This window comes from Corvus hawaiiensis, chromosome 10 (genome assembly GCF_020740725.1).
Source record: "Corvus hawaiiensis isolate bCorHaw1 chromosome 10, bCorHaw1.pri.cur, whole genome shotgun sequence".
Classification (NCBI taxonomy): domain Eukaryota; kingdom Metazoa; phylum Chordata; class Aves; order Passeriformes; family Corvidae; genus Corvus; species Corvus hawaiiensis.
The window spans coordinates 13,078,643-13,101,335 of NC_063222.1; the positions used below are offsets into that span (position 1 = coordinate 13,078,643).

At 39.1% G+C, this 22,693-nt stretch overlaps 1 protein-coding gene across 3 annotated transcripts in view; it reads right to left on the reverse strand.

Moving 5' to 3' along the window:
* DNER (delta/notch like EGF repeat containing) overlaps nucleotides 1-15,518 on the reverse strand; it is a 115,990-nt gene extending 100,472 nt beyond the window's left edge. Inside the window, exon 1 of one of the 3 annotated variants that reach the window (XM_048314388.1) lies at nucleotides 15,152-15,518. In XM_048314388.1, the coding sequence (XP_048170345.1) occupies nucleotides 15,152-15,394 (243 nt within the window). In that variant the 5' untranslated portion in view covers nucleotides 15,395-15,518. The remainder of the gene's footprint in view (nucleotides 1-15,151) is intronic. The other 2 variants (XM_048314391.1, XM_048314390.1) reach the window with 2 other exon arrangements.
* Between the last annotated feature and the right edge of the window lie 7,175 nt (nucleotides 15,519-22,693).

Consider the following 22,693-nt stretch of genomic DNA (forward strand, 5'->3'; position numbering starts at 1 on the left):
ACAAGATAAACTGGTAAAAGTGAAAATAAAAGGGGGACCAAATGAAGGCCTAAATACAAAGAGAGACCAAATTAAGACTTTGGCACAACTAAGCATAGCATCAAAAATCCACCAGATTGCTGGATGATTTACTAAAAAACTTCTAGAATAAATCTGATATGGACAATAAGGAAAGCAAATTAGTATCAGCGGTAAAAAAACTACCGTATCTATCAGCTCTGAAGAAGACCTATATAAGGTCCAAAAGGTCACCATATTGTTAAATTGTACAAGAAAGTTCGCAGTATTTGGAATGAAAAATAAAGAGTCCATTTTGTGGTCTGAAGGTCTCTGTATTTTTCTTATAAGATCAAGAGATTTCCAAAGTGAAATGTGAGCATATATTTTTCTAACATTATAGAGATACAGAAACTTTTGATGTTGAAGAAAATTGTGAGAAATTTTCCAGCGGCAGATTATAAATCAAGCCTTGCAATACCAAGTTTTCAAACCTTTAGATCAAAAAACAACGTTAACAGATCAGGCAGGAGACAAGGAAGAATAATCAGGGTGAGGACAGGATTTTTTTCTTACATCTATTAATTATTTGTAGCCAGAACTATTTTATCTGAATTGACCAATAATGTGGTCTTGCAGATATTGATCACTATTGCAGTCTATTGATCCAATCCACAGTCAGCTGAGTGCAATGGAAACAGTCTTTAATTAGGAATTTAAATATGCCTGCAAAACAGATTCTTATTTCTTTCTTTCTTCATTCATCTCATCTTGAATCATATAAAATCTTTTATCTTCACATAGAATCCAACAGAGAACTCACCCTATAGCGATACACAATGAAAACATTAAAAAAACATCTAAAAAAGGCATAAACCCAAGGGCACCTAGAACAAACTGTGCTTACCACATCTATACAGCACAGCAGATGACTGAGGTTTTCAGAGCAAGGCCTCTGAGCTGCACTGCCCAATTCAAGCCATTTAAGAGTACCTGAAAAAATGAGCTTCTTTAGACTGTCAGAAGCACCACAATCCACTGTGAAAAAATTAAACCACACTTGCCACACCATTGGGTATATTTGCATACATACATTAATGATGGGAGTCCAATTCAACTGTTCAGCTCAAATGCATCATTGCAGATTATTTCAAATGTTGCTAGGAAGAAGTTATTGTTACACAGCTTCAACAATAGATTATTCTAAATCTATTCCAAATCCCATACAAAAATGGAATCTCAGATTTTACTTACACTATCAATCTGCACTGAGTTATCACAAGTGTAGAAAAATAAGAAAGCTGTTATATGGTCTAGTTAGTTGAAACAAAACAAGAAGATGAATTGCAATGCTAATAAGAGTTCTTTTGCCATCTGATTTTCCACAAAGCATTTTTCATTTTATAGTAAAATATTGAAAACAAATTTGTTCAGAATGATGCCTCTGTGCTTCATAGGATTTTCAAGTACAATTCCCATTCTCAGCTAAACTAGTGATAGGAGCCATTTACTTGCTCCGGGAGCACCTTTCCAGAATAAACAGAAATAGTAAAACAATTATGGAACTTTAATTACAACTGGAAAACCTCATTGAAGGACTTAGTCCCTCAGAAACTCAATATTATCAATAAAACCAAAAATTACCGGCAGTGAAGAACTATAAAAACTGACACCCAACATATTCTAGAAGCATCCTCTCATTCAGCCTGGAATAAGAAGAGATGCAATCCACTCACACTTCCAAGTTGATGTAGATGACTATGCAATATGACCTCAGCAAAAAGGCATGTGACCTCCCCGTTAGTTATTGGCTGAAGCGGAAATGAGATCTAAAAAAGCTAAAGACCTAAATAAGTCCTAAGTGAAAGCCAGGGTTAAGAAGATAGTCAAAAACAGAGAAATCTGCTAAATTTGTCAAGCACTGAGCAAGTTTTACCAAATTTTTCAGAACTAAAAATGTAGACAATATTTCTAGCTCATAAGTCACTGCTGAGGTTACTGCTGCTGAGCAAAAATATTTTACCTATGATAAGTCCATAATTTGTATAATAGGAGTAAATGCAAACTAACTGGATCACTCTAGTTAGTTCTCTAGCATTCACTATGGAAATGAAAATCAGATTTGCTACCAAAAAAAAAAGAGAATAAATATGATTATTATATTTGGAAACTCATCAGCAGTGAAAACTTTTTTTCTAAATTATCTGCTTCTTGTATATCCCAATTCATACCTTGATGCCAAAAATTAGTTCTTAATATTTCTATTTGTGTGAAATCCTATGGCAGATATCTAACCATGTCTGGTTTTGTATTAAAGAATAATGCTGGTCTAAGAGGAAGCAAAATTCAAAAATCCATACAGATGGCTAAAACTCATTTGGGTTGCTGTATCCACCTGAACAATGGTATGTAACATTGTAATAGGACCAGAGAAATTCATAATCCTTTCATACCTGTGAGAGTGCTAAGGACACCTGGAACACTATGCAGCATCATTAATGCATTTATTCAGACCTGGAATACAGGCAGGTGCCAAAGGAAAGGCCAACAGTCAAATTCTCTGATATATTATGTGAATTCACCTAGCTGAGACACAGAAAATTCAAACCAACTACCCTTTTACTTATACCTAAAGAACTGTCAGTACTGAAATGAAAATCCCACAATGCCATTGAAATGCAAGTCAAGCAAGAAAAGAAGCTATCAGACTTTTTCAGCATCTAAATCCTCTTCGTCTAAGAAGAAAATAAAAACTATTTTTGGAAGCTAACTTTATTTATGCAACTCACAGTTAAAAGACAGCAACAGAAGCTACAGAAATTACATTCCTGCAACTGCAGTGAACAGATGCCTAAGCATCAAACAAACTGGGAATCAAACAGATGTTATTCTCATAAAGGTAGAGGAAAACCAGGAAAACATACATAGAAAATATTTCAAATAGATTGCCTTCTAATGGCCGTTTGAAGTATATATTCACTCCTCTAGCTAGCATCCTCAAAAGTATTCCAAACCCTGTGAAGGTCAAAGGCAAGGACAGCTTTGTGGTTCAGGAGCAGCACTGCTGTGGATGTCGGACCAGGGCCCCAGCCCAGCTCTCCCTTTCCAAATGAGCTGATGCAGCAATGCAAACTTCCCCTGCTCAGAGCATATTTTGCACATGAAACCACAGCTTCTATAACAGTCCAGAGCACAGACACAACTGCTTTGTGATTAAGCCTGAATGTATTGATTTCCTCATTCTATTATGAATATCTATAGCAAATATTTCAGCTTATCTATTATACAAGCTTAAAAGTGATAATAAGGTTTAACTTTTGTCCTTTTTTTCCCCAATGCTGCCTGTATTTCATGTCTTAGCCAAAGAAATGCAAACACACAACATCGTATTCCGTACTCATCTTCATCCCACTTACTTGACAGGGTTTAAAGGGACTATGAATGATTTATTATTCTACTCATCCATAATTGCAGTAAAATGACTGCAAATTAGTTTCTGCACTGAAACATCCCTGCATCAACTTTTCTTCCCTCTGGGTTTGACATTATTGTCTTTAGAAAGAAAGCAAATTCTTCTAAAATGAGGGATACAAGTTTTATAAGCTTAGCCTGATCAGCAATCAACCCAACACCTTTACAATTCCCTTGAAAAACTGAAAACCTCATCTCTGTTATTTTAAAAAGACGGAGAAAAATAAACTGTACAGATCAACAACTGGTACTCAACAGTTTTACAGTTATCTCCAAAATTAGATTAGGTAATGGCAAGGTTAATATCTAAATCAATATACCATAAAATACTCAGGAACTTTTCTCTCTAGACACCACAAGTGGTAGAAACTTCTAGCTGAACATAGGGGTTATCAGAAAATGACGGTTCATTGATTAAAATGAATTTTGTGCTGGCACTTCTGATCAGAGGAGGCCAAATCACAGATGTGTTTCTGACAGACACTTTCCCTCCCAACTGCAGCACTAATGGCTCTGCTCCAAGATCAGGGAATGCTGCCCCTTGAAGCCCTCAGCTGCAGCCCCACTCTCAGAGAAGAGAATTTCAAAGCCATAAGACTGCCAGGGTAACTTGAAATTCTCAAGATTTCACAGAACTTCAGCTTCACAGAACTGCCCTGCTTACTGCCAAGAAGCCTGGAAGAGCCTCTGCCAGCCAGGAGCTCTCAGAGTTCAATAGCCGCTGGCAGCAAAGGTCCCACCTCCAAGTGGGATGAACTTCCACACCATAGGCAAAGAGCATAGAAAATCTCACAATACAGCTGGATGTAAATGTATCTTGGAAAAGAAAAATGTCCTCAGAACTAGAAATCTGAAGTTGGAAAATGCTGCAGTACTGATTACAAAGTGAAAAGCACATATACCATGCAAAAATAACTAAGATGCTGCACTTGTGTTTGCTGTATGTCACATACTAAGGTTTGTTAGCACGGCTGTCATTCCAGAGTATCCTTCAATTGATTAGTATATGATTTACATTATGTTGCATGTAAACATAAAATATGGTTAAATCACTAATATGTTACACTAACAGAAAAGCCTCCACGTTCCTAAACCAAACACAGAGAAGTTTGGGGCCATACCCTAGCTTGCTACACGCTACTGCCAGCAGGACTTGATAATCAGAGAGCAAACTGTAACTGACAGATCTATCATGCTGTGCTTAAGCAGGCTTTTGTGAAAAGGCAGAACCACTGTATCTATTGATCCATCCTTTCTCACTCACCTGCAGAAAGAGTTGAAATTATATGTTTGCAGGGGAAGATGTTTAACTGGGGAGAAAGGTGTTTTGGAATCAAGTGGCACAGCTGACCTTGTTCCTGCATTCTTTCACGTTAGAGAATTTCTTTGGGACATTCCAAGAAACCAAAGCTCAAATCATTACTGAAATAACTACTTCCAAACTTCCATTTATTATTTTCATAGACGTAGAAATGATTATGAATTTACATCAGCTTTAAGTGGTATCATAGTCAAGTCCCAAGCAACCCTCTAAAGATGTTCTACATTTTTAGAATCCCCTGTACAAGCCAGGTCCCCACACACCCTCTGAAAGATTATCAAGAATTTCTATAACATCAACTCAGTACCTTTCCATTACTTTTAAAAGGCAATAGTTAGACAAATTTTAACATTAGAGTCTATTACAATTATGTAAATTAAGTCAATTTGTCCTTCCTTCAATTAAACATGTTAATTTCCCAGGGGACTCAACACAATTTTCTTCAGTTGTCACATATGCCATCATCGCACCATACACTGTAGCCTTAAAAAGAATTAATCAAGTATCTGATCTCACAGACCCTGCCTATGTCAGTAAACCCCATGAAACCCAACTCCCTGAAATTCAAAGACATTCTCAAATGAGAAAGTTTCTCAGATCCCCATATACAAGAACAAAATCTTGGTGTTCCATAGTTGCAGTAAGTGCCAGAAAACTCTCTTGCCACCAGACAGCAGAATTAGAAATCTCAACACAAAAGGCATTTAGCTCATAAACTATTATTAGACCTTTACACAGCCTTTTTCTTCTGTTTAATGTTCAGTATGCCTGAAAACCGGCTAAATTTGCCTGAAAATTAGATTACAATAGAAGTAGAAATATACAGTCAATCAGAAGTTATTAATAGACTGCTAGGTGTGTATGAAACCTGAAAAATGTGTTTTGGTTAGCCATTGCAGAAATTCGTTCACTAACTTGATTTTGATAAAGGTATTTAACAATTTTCTTAATTTCTTCAGCAGAAGAAACCATGCATCACCTTTAAAGCAAAGATATAAATAAAATTTGCATGAATTTTACAGGCTTGCTGAATTCAAAGCACAAATCATCAAGGCTGAATAAGAAACCTAAGAATTGTCATGTGGTTCTTGGAGATAGTTACTGTCCTTATGGACAAACACAACTAATATGTATTTCAAAGGCAGATCACAGCAATGTACCAAGTCTGGAAAATTACAAAAAATTGTCCATTTATTTTCCTTAGCCACGTGATTTGATTAATAGCTGATGCCCAGAAGAATTTAACTGTCTCATTGATGTTGGTTTTTTCAAGGATTGTCTTTGTCTCAAGATTACCTTCAGACTCTTCCTGTTTGCCTCTGTATGAAAGTGAACAAGTAGTCCATCCCAGATTATTCAAATCTTTCCATATTTACTAATCTTTCTCGGGCTGATATCTATTTCTGCCTTCTCTATCTTGTAAATAAAGTTACCTCAACTTGATTTCAGGGAACCAAGTACTATTTGTTCATAGAAGGGAACAACATTCTAGAACAGCTTCTGCTCTCTTGTGACATTATCTGCACATCTTTAAATTGCATGTTGAACACTCAGGCTCAGTGAAGATTATACCACATACACTCACCAAAACATATGGGTCTTCATCCCAAAGAATCAGAGTTTATTCAGAATATGCATGGTTGACTGAAGTTATTCCTTCTCTTGTACACTTGCCAACAAGCTTCAGCTTTATTAGATCCAGCACAAAGGACCAGATAAGGGCTACCTAGGCTCAAAGAGAGGCTTGTTGGAAAGAAAAGGAACCATATCTTGTAACTTTTTTTACAGCTATTGTTCTTACAGCTACCCCAAAGTCTTCTCAAACTGACAATACAGTTGCTGTTGCAACTAATACATAAGGTACAACAAAGTTCTCAAAATCATTAACATTCAGTGACCTTATCTCAGTAAAACAACCCTACTTTCACAGTCAATTTGAATTCAGTTCTTACCTTATTCAAGAGCACCTTGTTCACAAACACCATTGCTACAGAAGTCTTTGAAATACTGGTCATTGATATATTGCCCTGTTTCCAGTGGGAAAGAACATTATGAAACTAAATTAATCTGTAAACTGCTAGACTGAATATTTGCCAGACATAAAAATAGTCCAAGTGGTTAATTTTTTTCTTTAACAAGAAGGTTTTTTTCATTACAATTTAAATATATCCTGATAGGATCACTAATGTGTAATTCAGAATCTGGCATTTCAATACTATGCTTTCTTACAAAGTGCTTCTCACTCAGCATTTTTAGAGCCCTCATATGTATTCACAAATTAACCTTTTGAACACCCAAGATTAACTGAATTTATAGGGAAGAAATGTAAGTAAAAAGGTTCTATGAGTTTTTGCCCAGTGTGACTCAGCAAGGCAGTGAGAATTGCAAGCACCAAATCCTGATATTCCCATTCCTACTCACTATGTATCACTTCCAGACCTTTCTATAAAATTTACAGCTACATTTTCAGGTTTACACCGGACTATAATACTAAAAATACGTTGTAATTGTCACAGCCTGTATTGTAAAGCAAATCAAGGTGAACTTGAAAAATAATATAGGGCAGTGATATGTACTGCTGAACTCAAATAGGCTCCATATGCAGCACACAAATGAGCTTTTGAGTACACGAGTGCGTCTTTGTAAGAGATTAGACACAGCCAATGGAAAAAAGAAGAAGTTCTCTTATCAAGAAAACATTACTTTTTCAATGTTTATTTTGATGAGCATTTCCCTTCTTACAAAATTTTTGGAAAATTACAACTGAATCACAGTTTTAGATCTTCTTCCTAATAATACAATTACAGTTTATGTTTTGTGAATTCATGTTGACAAATGACAAGCTTCACTCCAGAGGACATTTATTTTGGAGTTTACTTTATTCCAGTAACATAGAAATTGGGAAAACTATACAGAAACAAAAACTTGAATAAGACTACCTTTTTTCCTTAATAGCCAATTCAAGACTTTTAATAAACAATGCTCTACGGTGTCAAATGCACATACTAAACTGCTTTTACTTTCAGATTTTGACTTAAATGCCACTAAGACATTTTAATGCAGTTATCCCTACTTTTGCCAAAAAAAGCGCTTTTGAAATGATACAGGTGCACTGGAAATTTGGATCCTTTCATTTGGGGATCACCATACCAGTAGGCACGTGGCTGAGCTCAGCTTACCACATCAACCAAGAGTATATTAAAAAAATTATTAATATTATTGAAGCTTTCCCTCTAATGCAGTTGTCAAGAGAACAGGTAACCTCTCAGCATACATAAAACCAGGATTTAGCATTGTACAAAAACTTTATATTTAGATTAACCAACAAACAACAGGAATATCATTAACTGAATTTATTCAGTTCAGAAACAACATTGCAAAAAGAAAAATATTCACTATACACACACAGAGGGAAGAGTGGAATAACTCATTTATAAACGGGAAAACATACAACAGGGGAATGCAATTAAATTGAAAGACAGAAAATGAAAGCTAGCAAAGTTATTTTTTCCATGCAATTAAACTGCGGGATTAATTGGAGCACAAATGTAGCACAAAATATCACAGGGGTTTGATATTTAACAAGAACAGAGTGAGCTGTGAGAGCGCCAAAAGCACCTGCAAAACCAAAAACCAACCTGTGTTCATAGTCAAGCCGACACTGTTTTCAGCAGACCCATATCTGCCTATTAAAACAGAATTTTAATTTTAATTCATCATCTTCTAGGATTTCTAGACTCAGGACCCTATGATCAAGTGAGATACTGCTAAATGCCACTTACGAAATTACTGATCTCAAACAAGTGCTTCTCAGAAGGGCAACAAGTACAAGATTCTGAGAGCACCCAAAAGGAGGGCAGCAATCCTACCTCCAGTAACACTGAACCAAGTCATACAACTCCACTTGCATTGAGAACCTGCTCCACTAAAGATCATTTCCAGAGCTACATAATATACACGTGACAACATCAAGTTAGATTATTTCAAAGGAAAGTAAAATGGTGATGGTTTTTAAGCAGATATCATTGCAAAGTGATTCTCTTGGATCGAAGAGCATAAACTGAAATAAAATACATCGTATGAAAAGCTGAAGCATCTTAGCATAGCACATCTTCTACTAGCACTCAGTTACTTTACACCTGATCCAGCTTTTTGCAATTGTTAATCACAAAAAATTACTGAAAACCATCACAGGAAACTTTCATTTATATATCTGAATTTTTCAGAACCAAATAGTTTGCACTATGTAATGACCTGACTAGCCTTTAAAAAGAACAACTTTTAACAAATTTAAAGAGAGCATTTTTAGATACTGGAAAAGACGATACAAAGATTCACAAAGGTCAGTGTGTAAATGATACCCAAACAACAACCTCTTATATAACTGAGACAGTTTGGGTTATTACATTATTCCAGTTTTATTCTACAGATATTTACAACAAATTTTTCTAGATCCCATGGCAAAAATCACAGCACGATTCTTTATTCACTGCTTAGAAAACTGCTGAATAGTCTCTTCCTCACGTATTTTCACATGATATGCTTCCAGGCAAGATGCTAATTTGAAAAGCTTAAATTTTTGACTAGAAATACATTTCTACTACACTAAGAGGAAACAGATGTTATAACAGCTAAAATAAATTGGGTGGAGAAACTTGTTTTCACATTAATTTATTCTGTGCTATTTGAAACCACACATTGCCACAATGCAGAACTTCATCAGCTCCCCTGGAGATCAGAGTTCATGAGGTACCTGAACAACACTGCACTTGGACCACAAGAACTCACAGAAAACAAGTTATACCAGTAAGTTCCATGTGACACACAATTGTAAATTGAAAAAAACCTCAACAATGACTGAAATGTGAATATAGTCATTTGTGACTAAAGGAGATACAAACTCAGTGTCCTGAAATTCATACAAAATATTTTTCAGATATCTAACAGTAATATTGCCATCTTGGGAGTCCTGCTTGCACAGCACAAAGTTTGTCAGCATCCAGGTATAGTCTAGACTTGACAGAAAACAGACATATATAACAACAGGGAAATAATTCAAATGCCCAGCAAAGGGAAGGCAAGATCAGGACAAGAGTAAAGGGCAAATGCAAACTCTAATGGGGGAAAAATAATACAGGGGTGTGTATATACAGAATGGTTTAGACTGGAAGGAACCTGAGGGAGTTCTCTGCTCCTACCCCTGCTCAGGCCAAGGTGCTTGGGGTTTTGGCCACTCAAGCCCAGAATCTCCAAGGATGAAGGTCCTACAACTGTTCTAAATGCCTATTCCAGGGTTTGACCACCATCATTGCAAGGAATTTTTTCCTTAGCTTTAACTGAGACTTCGCCACTATAACGTGTGTGTCCTCTCTCCTCCTTTCACTGATCACATCTGGGAAAAATTCTGCTCCATGTTCTCTATGACCACCCATTAGGTGGCTGAGAATGGCACTTGGATCCCCCTTAGTCACCTCCAAAGAAAACAAACTGAACCCTCACAGCCTCTTCTCACACATAGGATATTCATCAGTGCAAATATTTAAATTCTGCATCTTGAAAGTACTGCAAGAGTGAGCAGAGCTAGTCAGCAGGAAACAACATGGTATCTCAAAACTGAGGCTAAACTACATCTAAATAAAAGAAAACTCAAGGGCATCTGCTAACTCTACATGTTACTGTTATTAAAGGTAAAAGAGCAAACAGAATGGTCAAATCACAATAGCCACATAATCTAAGTATATACCCCTCATTAATGAAATGGGAAAAATAGCATTTTAAATGTACTAGAGAATTCATTATGAATTTAAGGATAGACCTTTCAGAAGGGATGTCAGCACTTAATAGAAAACAGAACCATGTGAGGAATTAATCAGGATACTGACACCAAGGTGATTTAGCAGTTTCAGTTTAGATTAAAGGATGTCCTTTTACACAGCATTGTCCAGTGCAACCTGAAATAACCTGGCCAATGAAATTCATACTGCTCACGCTGAAGTATTAGACCAGTGAGTCAAGAAACAGCAATCCTTCTTCCTGCAGCTGTTTGCTAACTCTGGATTTCTGCATTCAGCATTAACCACCACATTACTAGAAGTCTATTGAGACCAAAAATAAATTCAAAGAAAAAAGAAGCGAAAACCCAACACAAGATGAAAATACAAAAGCAGGGGTCAAAGGACAAAAACCCCCTGAAATCACTGCAGTAAAGTCTACAAACGTTCAAATACTATGATCAAAGACAAGAATAAATTCAGCTGGCATTTAAAGGTACAGGGAGGGAATGAAGAACAATCAGGCAAAAATTCAGGAGGGCAAATAAAAAATAACTTTGAAAATTATGAAAATAATTCTAAGAACAAAAATTTAATCTACCATCCAGTTTTTATAATATCAGTTCCTTCCTTAACTTTTTTAAATTCAGGCTACATCCTTCTAGAATTCCATTTTAAACAAGATGTCCACAATTACATCTAAAAAATATTTTCTGTTCTAGGTGTGGAAATACAATAATTAGAGTAAACACAACAAATCCTCCCCAAGACCAAAGAGATCTCTTTGCTACTAAAATAATAACTGGAACACTAACTCAAAAATGCATTGCACCAGTGGCTACCACATCATGCTCAGAAGTGGAACATTCAGTCACTATCAGACTGGATAGAAGAGAACTGCTGCAAAGTCAGAGTGCTGCTTCAGTATGCTTGGACACTATTTGTTTTCTAGTTTTGATCACTGACACAACCTATAAAATAACTAAAAACATACGAAAAAGCAGCAAAGTAAAAGAACAAGAGAAAATTATCAACCAAAAGAGAGGGAAAAAAATTTTAAAAAAGCAAGACAAGCAACTAAAACAAAGCATGTATGACAGTATTTTAAAATACATTAATAATTTAGTATTTCTTCATGTGATAGCCTTTTAATGAAATCAGCACTAGCATGGGATCAAATAAACATCATGCAATTCAATGCAATTAGCAAAATTCCAATTCTGTATCTTTAAGCAAATTACCAAGTTGATCATGAAGTTTTTTCATTTCCCAACTAGTTATTTTGTACCTTATGTCTCTAAAATTATTTCATGAGGCACTAACACGAATTAATTTTTGCATATAACTTTCCTGGTAAAGAAAAACTATTTTATTGGATTCTACACATCATTAAAAATAACAGAGTAGTCATTACTTTAGTCATTAGAAATGAAAATTGCTTTTAAAAGTAAAACAAATAAAAAATGTAGGGATTATGAAGTTAAGGGACCATTACTATCTCGTCATTTCACTTTATTTCATCAAATTCTCTCAGTGTAAACCTGAGAAATGGCCAATTTCAAATTCCCACAGAAAAAAGACAGTGGAATTCACTATAATTTTGTACAATTAAATAAATTGGTAATGTTTGTACAATCTCTGTCAAGATAAGAGGGAAAAAATTCACAACCATGAAAAAAAATGGAGGTAAATTAGAGCAATGTCCCACAATGGGGGACCTGACAATCCGTAACAAAACAAGCCTGAACTTTGCAAAGCAAAGTATATTCAAACTATAAAAAATGTGAGATATATACAAATGCATAATTCATAGGATGGATGTACTAGAAGGACCTGTAATTTCTGTGGTTAAATAAATAATGAGATACTAAAGCAATTATAACATGAAATCATGGAATTGGTTTGCCTAAGTAAAATACGCCACTTGGTGATAGGAAAGCTCTGGACTTTTAGAAGTATCCCATGTGTATGTGATGTCAGTTTTATTCTTTTCCCATGTCAGCACCAGCATCCACAGATGCCATCAACACGAGTTACAGTAAAATCTTCAGGGGTAAAATTGATGTGCAATCTCCAGGTTTGACTCTCAGCAATCTTTCTACATTATCAACTTCACCATGCCCAGCTGACTCACAGGCACATTGACAACATTTTGTCTTCATTCTAAAATCTCGACACATCTGAGCAGAATCATTGAAATGTTGTCTTCACTACCAGAAGCGACATGAAAGTAATTCTATCTTTTTAGGGAAGTGGGAGTTCCCAAAGAACTCCAGCTCCACCATAAATTCCAAAAATCCAAATTTACTTTCCATGATCTGAGTATTTAAAGACAATAATTCCTATCCTTTCTTCCCCTCTTGGCATTTCCCTCTATAATCCAACTGTTCAGTAACAACTTCAGCATTAAGACAAAAACCAGTATTTAGATATACCCCAGTGATAGCTATTGGCTAAATCAGGCTTTCTCATAACCTGTAAAGGTACATGAAAAAAATCCCTACAGTTATTTTTAAATCATTACAGTTATTTATTGTCACTGAGTTAGAAAACATGATCTTTCTTTGTAGAAGTTTAAGCCATTAGGCATCTGTTTAAGCTCTGAGGTATCTGAATGACAAGAGCAACAGAGGAAGGAATGCATTTGTACAACATATATTTATTCCCTATTTTAATAAAATAAGCAAAACCTCCAAGATGGGTGTACTGTGTTTATATTACACCTTTAAAAAACCCTGCCTGGTCTCCAGTTAAAGTTACATTTCAAAACCATATAAACTTTTCAGAACTACCTTGTGTCCACACTTTAACTGCTGACATGATAGCTAGAACTGGCACTCATTTCATTATCCGTATTCCTTGCAAGGGTCATTACTCAGTATTTTATAAAAAGAAACAAAATGTGTAACACCATAAGCCTCCTGTTACTAGGTAATAAAATGCATAACAGCTATGAAAACATTGCCTATGTCTTTTATTACAAAAACAATTAAACCCAGATCCCCAGGCACAACACTTCACAGAAGGTGTGATGGCAGCAAGTGTTACATTTTACTAGGTCTTCAAAAGGGTCATTAATCTTTCAGTCATGGATCGCAGACACTTAAGTCTAACAGCAACGTGCAGAAGCAAACACACAGCGCTCTCTTTCTCTCTTTGTAGAGATAGAAACATAGTAAACTCCTAAGACAAGATCTAAAATTAGACAAAGAGAAATCTATTTAATCCACTTTCATCTCTCTGATTTTACAGAATCTCATTAGTGTAAATATTTTCACTTTCATTGTTACATTGAACCAGCTGAGGCATTTGACGGCAAGCAGAGAATTCTGTGCATAGCGCTCCTACTTTACAATGACTCTTACACTCGACTACATATTAAGTCTTCAGTAAACGTATTATCCCTTTCATCTATTCAGCAGTATAGTTCAGATACTACATGACAAAGGAACGAGAAAATAAAGCCTAAAAAACAGACTGAAATTACTTGAAGTCATTTGCTTCTATGTCAAAAGCACTTACAAGCAAGAGCACTGACAAAGCAATGGTCGTCAATCCACAGAGCCTTTTGTACACCACTGTCACAGAAAGTACCCAGGCATATACACATGCAGGAAACAAACCTCTGTGTTCCTGCACCTGCTTTTCCTTATCTGGAGATAGAGAAAATTGAGTGTTTGTGAATTTCTTAACATGATAACAAAGATTGCCATCCTTAGTGTTAGAGACAAAAAAAACCCCTCTTACTATTTCACGTTACTATTACTATTTCACGTTACAATAATTCAATTCAATTGTGTTATCACATTAGGTCCCAATATGACCAAGCACATTAGAGAGATACTGCTTACTGGCTCTCTGTATTTTAGATCATTATCCCTACTCCAAGCGCTCCGATCTTTTAGAATTCAAAAGGCACCCGAAACGTGAGAGCGAGCACTCCTAGCCTATGAAAATGACCACTGGAGACACGATTTGAGGATTAGCATTCAATACAATAGAGCATCCGCTTCCAAGGACCATCCTTTTCACCTTCCAGTAAGTCAGTGCTAAATAACCTGCAAGGTCTGGGCAGCGGCGGGGGCTGAAGTACTGACATTAACCTGGGAGGCACCGGCTGAGCTCAGCCCCATCCTCCTTCACCCCGACCGAGCCCCTAGCCCGCCGCCGCTCTGTCTGACGCCTGGAGTAGCGGCTCCCGGCTCGGGAGCCAGCCCGCGGCGCGGGTCGCAGCCCGCAGGGCCAGCAGCCCCTCGGGAAGCCCGGGAAGCGCCGGGGCCACCGCAGCAGCCCCGGGTGCTCGCGGCGGCCGGGAACGGAGCCGGCGGCGGCCCCGCGCGGAGCCAGCGGCCGCACCGGGCGGGGAGGACGCGACACAGCCCGCCAGGAACCGGGACCGGCCGGGGCGGCAGGGCCGGCGCAAGGCAGTGGGAAGGGCGGGACGCGGACGGGGCAGGGGCGCGGCGGGAGCGGGGGGGGGAGGGGGGGGGGGGGATATTCGCTCTGTCCCCGCAGAGCGCGGGGACACCCAAGGGCAGGGTCAGGCACAAGGACGCGCGGCGGGCGGGCGACGCTGAGGCGCGTCCATTACCTGGCAGGAGTCCCCGGTGACTCCCGGGGGGCAGGTGCAGCTGTAGCCAGCCGGGGGCTGGGGCAGGATCAGCTGGAGGCGGCGGGGCGGCAGCAGCGGCGAGCAGGTGCCGTTGTTGCGGCAGGGCTGGCTGAGGCAGGGGTCCCGGCCGGGGGGCGCGGCGCTGGCCGGCGCGGGAAGGCAGGCGCGGCGCTGGGCCAGGGCGAGCAGCAGCAGCAGCAGGAGCGGGACGGCTCGGGGCATGGCGGCGGGGCGTGCGGGTGCAGGCGCCGCTCCGCTGCTGGCGCCGGCAGGGAGGGAAGGAAGGAGAGATGGAGCGATGGAGGCAGCGGCCACCCTGCTGCTCCCGGCCCGCGTTCCCCGGGCAACGGGCGGGCGGGGCCGGGGAGGGGCGGAGCCGCCGCCGCGTGGCCGCCAGGGGGCGCCGCCCGCCCGCAGCGTACGGGCCCAGGGGGACGGGCTGAGGGGCGGGGTGGGAACGGGCCGGGCCGGGACGGCGGGGTTGGGGCTGCGGCTGCGGCTGCGGCTCCCCACCGTGCCCCTGCCCGTGCCCCTGCCCCGTCCCGCCGGGTCAGGCTGAGCCCGGGCGGAGCGGACCGTGCTGCGCACCAGCCCCACCTTTCCGGGCGGGGCGGCGGCGGCCGGGCTGCACCGAGCTGCCGGTGCACGGGGACCGGCGCTGCGCCCCCGATCCTCTGGTTTAAAAGCGGAGCAGTGCGTTACTGAGCTGCTGGACGGGCATTCCAGGGCTGCCCAGGCAGTGACGATGCAGAGGCGCCCTGCGGGACCGAGCGCTGCCCTGGCTTAGGCAGATACCTAAGGGAAGGGACACCTTCGTAGGATCAGCTCACCGTTTGCTGCTTATTTACTGTTGCACAAGCTTAATTCTCTAATAATTACTTTTAAATTCTATTGAGACCGAAGCAGGGTCAGATGAAAAGCATAAACATTAATCCTATTATTTCTCATACTGCAAAGAACCTGTGTGTTTTCTTCATTGAGGTTATCTACGGCAGATTTTAAAAAATCGATTTATGTTTTTCCAGTCTTCTGGGGATTTTTTTACTACCTTTTAACTAGAACTAAGATACGAGAGCTGTAAGTCAGCTAACAGAGAGCAGGAAGATAACCCCTGTTCTTTGACCTTCTATTCATTTGCTTCTTCAAAAGTGAAGTATTTTAATTTCTTGTAACTAACGACTTCTCACATCCCTCTCGCAGGGTACAGGAGTATTCCTGGCTACAATTTTCCTAAGCTTTCACACTTCACGTATGGCCGACAGCTCTGTCGGGAGCAGAAATAACTTGTGATGCTAATTGAACTGAAAATTCGTCAGGGTCTCTAGCAGCTTGACCACGATATTCCGTCCCCGCATTCTGTCTCTGCTCCTCCATCCCCCCCAGCCCTGTTCCCCTCCTCGCAGCGCGTTCAGTGCCGCTCCGGCTCCCTCTGCTGCCTCCGCGCCGGCTGCGGCCCGGGCGCTGTAGTGACCGCTTCGCTCGAACCGGCTCCATTTACATTTGACAGGATTTGTTCTTGGTAAGTCCACAGAGGCTGCTACTTGTCTCCCTGTTATCCTCCAAGTGCTCTGAAATAACTTGTCTATATCCCAGGTGAGCTGCTCTGGGATTTGCTGTTAAAGCAGCAGGCCTGTAATTCTCTCTGTCCTCCTTCTCAATAAGGTTTGTCCTTTTCCAGTCTCATAGGACTTCACCCTTCCACACAGGCTGTCGAAGATACTTGTTAATAACAAGCTTTAGCCAGTTCTCTAAAAATTTTATAGAACAAATCATCAAAACCAGACAATCTGAAAAAATGTTCTCTCTAACCTGACGCATCTTTCTGCTCAAGCTCGGCTCCTGGCTCATGCTAATTGTGTTGAGCCGCTGACTGCTCTTCCTAACAAAGAGGATGGCTAACAGTCAGTTATGTAGTGACCCTATTTTCCAATTGTTCCTGTACCTCCAAAGGGTTCGATAATTCTGGTCTATAGCTGAGGTTTTTTAGGAGTAAGACATTTTAGATAAGCACTGGAAAATATGGTTTCAGGACTGACAGCTACACTAGACAATGAATTCTGTTGGTGGAGTAGCCTGGTATTTGCAGAAAGTAAGCTAGCCAACTAATGCAGCCAACCAAGCAGGACATACCACAGTGCTCTGAGTCAGATTGTACATCCCTACATCACAATTTTCTTAGCTTTTTACAGAATATATAAGCAATGTTTGCATTATTTTATATGGAAATATTTAACCTTACAACAGAAAATATTATGCTTGCCTAATTAGCTAGTGATTTTTTGAAATGCTGTTTCTTTTTATGCATATTAATGTTCCAATATGCATAGTTTCAATAATTTTATAGTCAGCTTTCTATAACAAATTCCTAATCTTAGTATTCAATAAGGATTCAAGATGTCTCCCTCATTTACACTTGCTAGGATTTGAATTGTATTACCAGTCTAATAGCTTATTAGTGTAACTTAGATAAGCTACATTACAGCTTAACTATTTATTTTGATGGAGAAGTGCTCATCCTCTAGTGGCTTGAAGGAGATTTTGCAGAGATTTTTTTATCTGTTCTGATTAAATATTTAGTAAGGAACAAAAACCTCTCTTATTTGCTAAAAGGATGTGCTTTAAATGTCTCCTATGACAACAATGATATTTTTTCTAAATATTGATGAATTCCTTTAAAACCACTAAATATTACTTGCGTTTTTCTTTACTAGCATAGGAGTTAATTTAGATGAGAAAGTTACTCTGTTGAGCCTTTTCTGAACAGTGTCTGGACTGTTATTCTTTTGTTGCTTGTTTTGGGTCAGGCTGAAATTGCAGTGATGAACTGATGTTTTCCTCAAGCCTCCCTAAGCTTGTGCATGCTTTACAGCATCTCAGGAGTTTCAGTTCCGAATTACACAAGGACTGAGATCTTAATGTCACATGGGAAATTTCAGAAGGGCCCCACTCATGCAACTGAAGTCAAATTTCAAAAAAATGTCCATTCTCCTCCCAATCCCATACTGATAGCGGCAAAATTAAAGCTACATCCCCTTGAAAATCATTGCTGGAATCACAGAAATTATTAGTGTTTAACCTTGTGCTTCATACAGCTTTAAATGCATTTATTTAAAATGTTTGCTGCATGTTTTAACTTTATTTTTCCAAGCACATAGTGTTTACTAGAATAGAAACTATTAATATAACTTTGGATGACCCACACTTCAATTTATCAAAATATTGGAGTACACATTTAAAGACATAAGTAGTCCACAGAATTCAGTAAGAATACTCACCTTGGAAGGAACATGCTCAGGTGTTTCACATTGGCACTTACTTGGTCTCACCTTCATGGGTTTGTGAGGGCAGTTTCTAACCATAATAGAAAGGTAGTTTAAGGCTCTGAACAGAGACAGAATTTTTTAAAGTACATTATTTAGTGTTGTAGGTGGGTGAGGGGGAAATACTGCTTTATTTTTGTGTTTACCTGAATAATTCTTATTTTACTTCTCTCTTGGCACAGACTGGGGTACATTGACAATGTGTGGGGATTTGTCTGCTTTTCTACCCAGCTCTTGCATTTATATTTAACTTGTTCCCCTTTATTAAGCTGTTTGAAGCTTGCATGTCTTCTTCTTTTTGTTTGCTAAAATGGTGATAATCGTGTTGATATGTGTGCCACTGTTGGCAGTGACAGTGTTTGTTGTTATTTAATGTCTGATGGGTAGGGGAGCTGCAGTAGAAGGAAAGTGTTGATACAAGTAATACCAGGAGAGAGTTGCCAGCCCAGGTAGAGAAACAGTCTTCATCGTGGGAATCATAAATTCTTGGGAGTCATAAGTCATGCTTTAAGACAAAAGCCATAGAGCAGAAGTTAAACTCTTCTATCAGGGAGCACAAAGCCACTGTGCTGTGAAAATTCATGATGCCTGTTTTATCAGTGGCAGGCAGTTGAGGAGTGGCAGCACTTCCCACATCTTCACCTGTTTGTTTGGTTCACATCAACTTTTATCAGCCTGTGTGGGTTTTATATATTTTTAGAACAATGAGATAAAATATACACAGTATAGATATTTCACTAACAAAATGACTCTCAGATATCTAAGATCTTTCTCTAAAGGTTAACAAAGATTTTCTCAACAGCTATCGCACCTTTCACCAAAAAGCTGTACTCATCATTTGAACATAGACACTTTTCAGCAAAGATGTGCTTTTTATACTCTTACGGTGGTTTTTTTATCACTATGTTGTGTAACACCACAAAAAATATTACTGTACTTCATAAAATAAGAAATTTATCATAGGAAAAAACTGATCTGGACCTACCTCTAAGCAAACTACATGGGGTAAAATTCTGCATATTTATATCAGGTTTGAATTAATTTCTTCAAAAAGTCTCTCACAAAACAGATGTTACAACTACCACATGTGCAGCCTAAGGTCTTTAAATCCTATGATGTAGATACAATAAAGTAATTAATATATAGGGTTTGCCATTTACAGTCTTCTGCTCTATTCTTAAACTGTGACTTAGACTTTCAAATAATGACCTAATGTAACTACAATTTCAGTAGAGATAAAGAACATAATTCATAAGGTATCATTCATACAGACAGTAATTTTTAGTTAAAGCAACAGAGCAAGTGCAAAGCACAGGATCAGAATTAATAAATGTCAGAATTACCTTAAATCTTCATCCTAGAATTTACAGAGATGTTTCAGTAATTCAAGTGTTATGCTTAATATGCCAGCAATCAGAACAAGTATGTGACTGTAAGAACTTCAAGGAAGCAATATATCTGAAGAAGAGGTATTTTTATATCCAGTAATTAAATGACTTTTTATTTCTATGAATTTCAAGGTGTGTATGGCAGAGGACATGACGTCTATGTTCTGGTTGACTGGAAACCTTACACATTAGAAGCTGTACAGAGGAGAAAGAAAAATAAAATGCCAATAGACACCTGACCCTACCTCCTTGTTCCCTCCTCCAAAAAAAAAATCATAAGATAATTTACTTACAGCTTTTAACACTTAATGCTTCTTTTATTATTCTTCCTGAGCAGTAAACAAAAAGGTTATGCTTTGGTTTGGTTTGTAGACACAAAAGAGCAGTACCTGAGATTCTCAAGGGGAAGCCAGCAGTAAAAAATACCCCAAATAAAGAACTGCTTTTATTGCTTTAATTTCAGCACAAAATTTCACAGCAAATACAAAACTGAATTTATATGTTGCATTTTTTTCCTTCATGCAATTATTCTTTCAAACCTTCTTTTTGAGGTATTCATTTCAAATTTTTCAATTTATTATTGTTCCATAATACCAACCTCACTAGAGCTGAAACTCACAATTAAATGTCACTTTTTTTCTATCTGTTCTTTTACATGTCTTTATAATTAGTAGACCATAGCTCTGTCTGGACTTGTCTTTTCAATTTCATTCTTTCCTGTAGCATTTCTTTCAAAAAGAGATCATAGAATCACAAAATGGTTTGAGTGGGAAGGGACCTTAAAGATCATTGAGTCCCAGCCCCTGCCATGGGCAGGGACACCTTTCATTAGCCCAGGTTGCTCAGAGCCCCATCCAGCCTGGCCTTGAACACTTCCAGGGATGGGGCAGCCACAGCTTCTCTGGGCAACCTGTTCCTGTGCCTCACCACCCTCACAGAGAAGAATTTCTGCCTAATATCTATTCTAAACCTGTTCTCTTTTACTTTGAATCCATTGCCCCTTGTCCTGTCAAGACATGCCCTTGTAAAAAATCCCTCTCAACCTTTATTTTGAGCTCCCTTCAGGTACTGGAAGGTCACAATTAGGTCACACCAAAGCTTTCTCTTTTCCAGTCTCAACAAACCAAATTCTCTCAGCCTTTCCTTGTAACAGAAGTTGGTGGCCTCCTTTGGACTTGTCCTTCCTGTGCTGGGACCCCAGAGTTGGAGGCAGCTCTGCAGGTGAGGTCTCACCAGAGCAGAGGGGCAGAACCTGCTCCCTCCCCTGCTGCCTACAGTGCTTTGGATGCATCCCAGGACACATTTGGCTTTCTGGGCTGCCAGTGCACAGGGCTGGGCCATGTCTGGCCTCTCACCCACCAGCACCCCAAAGTCCTTCTCATCAAGGCTGCTCTCAATCCCTTCATCCCCCAGCCTGGACTGTTGCTGGGGTTTGTCCTGACCCAGGTGCAGCACCTGGCACTTGCTCTTATTAAGTGATGTATGCACCTGTTTTAATAAATGTGGATCCACAAAATATCTTGGCTCCTTTATAGGCTGGATCTTCAGAGTCCCCGTTAATTGAGTGCTGATCATGACTCACCACCTTCTCACCCCTTTCCTGAGATGGGGAAGTGATTTATCCCAGTTTTACAGTTCAAGCTCCAGCCCAGATCCCAAACAATTTAAAGACCTAACCAACAAGTTGGATTCTTGCCCAACAGCTACAGAGAGGCTGTGGTAAGTACAAAACTCATCCTAAAGCTTTGAACTACTGATTTACACAGTGCTGAACCTTGCTAGAGAAAACAACCAGGGTCTAATTTCTGTAAAAATTAGGAATAAATATTATATGTTCATGGGAAAACAATGAAGCCAGTATAACTTCATTGTCATGAAAAAGAGGGCCACTGTACACGATGTGGTCATCAACCCAAATTTAGGGAAAAGTAGACTCGACAGATTCAAGGTGTCAGTGGTGTTTGCAGAGGCAGTGGATGTATGCTGGCATTCCAAACAGTCCACAGTCAGAGTTAGTGACAGCCTGTTATAAACCATATCCACTGTTTCTTAAAACCTTTTCAAAACAAAAGGGGGATATTATAAGACAGTTCTGGGCCAATTTTCATGTGGCCTCCCACATAAAGAACTTCTCATTTATTTTATGTTCAGACTAGAAGTATGCACAAATTACAGTATCTAGTCTTTTTTGAAGACCACGAGTGATGAAGACTTGAGGTATATTTTTCTCAGGAGTCATAATTGTAGTCTGAATTATTCTAGTTTTAGCAGTCAGCCACTGGATCTAATTTTACTTTTTTTCCTCACAGATTAAGGAGCTACATGCTAATAAAATAATTAATATAGCATTTTTACTTCGTAGGTGATTCTACACTGAGATTAAGCAATTTTTAACATGCTTTTAGATGAGCTGAACATTTTGTTGTCACTATTTATTAAGACTAATGTGCTGTAGCTCTCATGGACATATCATGGCAGTAAAAGTTGAATCTTCACCATTTCTCCTTGTATAATCACTGCACATACATTTTCTTCTTGCAGTTATCACCCACTAACAGTTAATTGGTTTCTGAGGAATGATGTAATACATTTAGCTTATGTGGGCCTGTACAGATTTTATAGGGAATAGGCCAAAAATTGCATGGGCTTTTCCTTATACTGTACAAATCTTCAGAAAGAAATGCCAGAGTGTGCAAAGTCACATGCACGTAAGTCACAATAAACAAACAAATATCTGATGTGTAATATATTACTAATTCAAATATAAAGGTTCTCAATTGATTTTGGTAAGTGTAGGAGGATAGGGACTGTCT